Here is a 3,120-nt window from a genome sequence, read left to right on the forward strand (position 1 = left end):
CCCGAATCTCGTTTCGAACCCAATCGAGTCCATAAAAGAAAATCGGTTCCTCAAATAAAATCCGATAATATGGACCGTCCTTGTTCTAAACTCCTCATTTGCCATCTCTACTTCTATCGACTTCAGTGTATATTGTGTTACCCCATGTATATATATAGTTTTGTTGAAAATTACAGAAGTAAGAACAATGAAGTAAGGCCAAATGAATATTTACTTTTATTCATTTAATTTCAATATTACAAAATAAAAAGAATTTGCTTAAATAAATTACAAAATAGCCAATCTAATTAGTTTTTTGGTCACATGTTCTAACACTTAGGACTTATTTTATTTAGATTAAAATATAACTTTTAATACAATATTTCCCAAATCTTCAACTTTGCAATAACTTTTTAAAATAATTTTAGGGTAATTTACATAATTTTTTTTGAAATTTGACATAATTACAAATACTCTTTTGCTCTTCAAAAATTTTTAAATACTCCTCTGATTTGAACAGTCATCTAACAATTAGCCGAATTTATCAGTCTCTATTAGGTTTTGGTCCTTTTTTTTTTTTTGGTAGTGAACTGATAAAAATATCCTTATAGATTATGAATTATAATTTTACTTATTTTTTAGTTTTTTTGAAATTTCTTATGATCTAAATGAATAACTTTTTAATACTTTTAAAAAAAATTTCATCCATATTGTCCAAATTTTGTATAAAAAAGAAAAAAATATAGTAAGGGAATAGTTGATAATTCCAAATCTTTATCTAAAAATTACAATTTTATCAAATATTAGAGAATATTTATAAATTTTTAAATAACGAAGGAATATTTGTAATTGTGTCAAATCTAATAAAAGTTAGTTATAATTTACCTTTTAATTTTATATACAAGATTGGTTAATATGAAGGAGATGGATGGCCTAAATCCCTCAAACATCAACCAAACAACAAGAAAAAACATCACAAGGGGCCCCTTTGGAATCATCGACTCAAAACAACATTAACCAATCAAGCCCCCCATTTTTTAGTTATTATTTTCCTTCACCAAAATTCTATAAAGAAATATAATTACTAGTGTACATATATGCTTATCTGAGAGAAACCACAATCTTCATCATTAAACTCAAAAATAAGGGGCCCCTTTGGAATCATCGACTCAAAACAACATTAACCAATCAAGCCCCCCATTTTTTAGTTATTATTTTCCTTCACCAAAATTCTATAAAGAAATATAATTACTAGTGTACATATATGCTTATCTGAGAGAAACCACAATCTTCATCATTATAATCAACAATTTTACCTTTGCTGATTTTCTTTAAATGTTTTAAAAAATATTGAGGTTAGGTAAAGTAAATAATCATAGGGCATATTAATTCTTAAAAATATTTTAATTTTTTAAAAAAATATAAAAAATTAAATAAAAATTTAGTAAAAAATTAATAGAATGAATTCATTATTAAAAAAATATTTATAATTTTTAAATAATACAAAATATTTATAATTATATGAGCTTTCACGAAATTTGAATGCAATTTACCTGGAAGCATCTTTTTACTGGATAATCCCATCAACATTCCCAAGAAATTCATTCCTACTAAATTATCAGCAATCACTACTCCCTTCATTTCTGATTTCACTCACTCTATCAGCTTCCCACCCTATATAAACCCCTGCTCTGTTTCCCATATTTCCGCTTGATATAGTAACAAGAAAATCCAAGAAGAAAGATATAGTCAGAGGAGAAGAAATGCCACCGGACGAAGTATTCATTGGTTCTATAGATCAAGGCACTACCAGCACAAGATTCTTCATCTATGACAGTGCTGCAAGACCCGTCGGATCCCACCAAATCGAATTTACTCAATTTTATCCACAATCGGGGTATTTTCACATTCACTCTTACGTGAATGGATGGGTTTTTTTTGTAGTGTAGGACTGAATAATTTTCGCGGCCATCTTTGGTTTTACCACTTTCTGATCACTAGTTTCTTGATTGTTCTCCGCCTGGAAATTAAAAGTCTTTTTTTTGGTTTTCATTGGGTTTACCACTTTGTGATTTCCCTTGTTTCTTGATGTTGGTCTGTGTGAAATTTCAGTCTCTTTTGGTACTTCTTTGGGTTTACCACTATGTGACACTTGATTTTTTATTGTGTTTTATGTAAAAATCAATCTTTTTTGGGTTCTCTTTTTGGGTTCATTCTATGTGATCAATTGTGTTCTTGATTGTTTTCGTGGCAGATGGGTGGAGCATGATCCAATGGAGATTCTTGAGAGTGTGAGATTGTGTATCGCAAAGGCTGTTGATAAGGCCACTGCTGATGGACACAATGTTGATAGTGGACTGAAAGCCATTGGTTTGACCAATCAGAGAGAGACTACTGTTATTTGGAGCAAATCCACCGGTTGTCCTCTTTACAATGCCATCGTCTGGATGGACGTTCGTACCAGTTCTCTTTGCAGGTCCATCTGATTTTCTTCAATGTTTCTTTTTTAATAAAGTTTTAATCCTGTCTGGTTCTTGGGAGCTAAAGATGTGTTTTTGTCGCCCTCCTTGATGTTCTATCAAAACCTGTTTCTTGATATCTACACTGAAGTTTAATTGTTTTATTCTGGATTAATATTGGTTTACTTATTGATATATGATTGTTGCAGCTGTTAAGAGCTCGGCATCTTCGGATGTGTGTTTAATTTGTTGGCTAGCAATGATTTTCATTAATGGTGATTTCTTGGAATTATCTGTAATTCTCTAGAGTCTCTTCGTGATATGTGAATGTGAGTTGTTTACTTTGATCAAATGCGTGTCTATTGTGATCGATATACTCTTCTTATTCAGAAAATTGGAGAAAGAGCTACCAGGGGGAAAAACTCATTTTCTTGAGACATGTGGTTTGCCAATAAGCACTTATTTCAGTGCATTGAAAGTTTTGTGGTTGTTGGATAACGTTGATGCTGTAAAGGAAGCCGTGAAGAAAGGGGATGCATTGTTTGGAACAATAGATACATGGTTGATTTGGAATTTGACAGGAGGAAAAGAAAACGGTTTACATGTTACTGACGTGTCGAATGCTTCACGAACTATGTTGATGAACCTTAAGACACTAGATTGGGATGCAACTATTTTGGAT

At 31.2% G+C, this 3,120-nt stretch overlaps 1 protein-coding gene across 1 annotated transcript in view; it reads left to right on the top strand.

Moving 5' to 3' along the window:
- LOC105158355 (glycerol kinase-like) overlaps positions 1,540-3,120 on the top strand; it is a gene marked incomplete in the record, with an annotated part of 3,128 nt that continues 1,547 nt past the window's right edge. Inside the window, 3 exon segments of the mRNA XM_011075086.2 lie at positions 1,540-1,876; positions 2,234-2,455; positions 2,829-3,120. Coding sequence (XP_011073388.1) covers positions 1,743-1,876; positions 2,234-2,455; positions 2,829-3,120 — 648 coding nt within the window.

Source organism: Sesamum indicum, linkage group LG3 (genome assembly GCF_000512975.1).
Source record: "Sesamum indicum cultivar Zhongzhi No. 13 linkage group LG3, S_indicum_v1.0, whole genome shotgun sequence".
NCBI lineage: Eukaryota > Viridiplantae > Streptophyta > Magnoliopsida > Lamiales > Pedaliaceae > Sesamum > Sesamum indicum.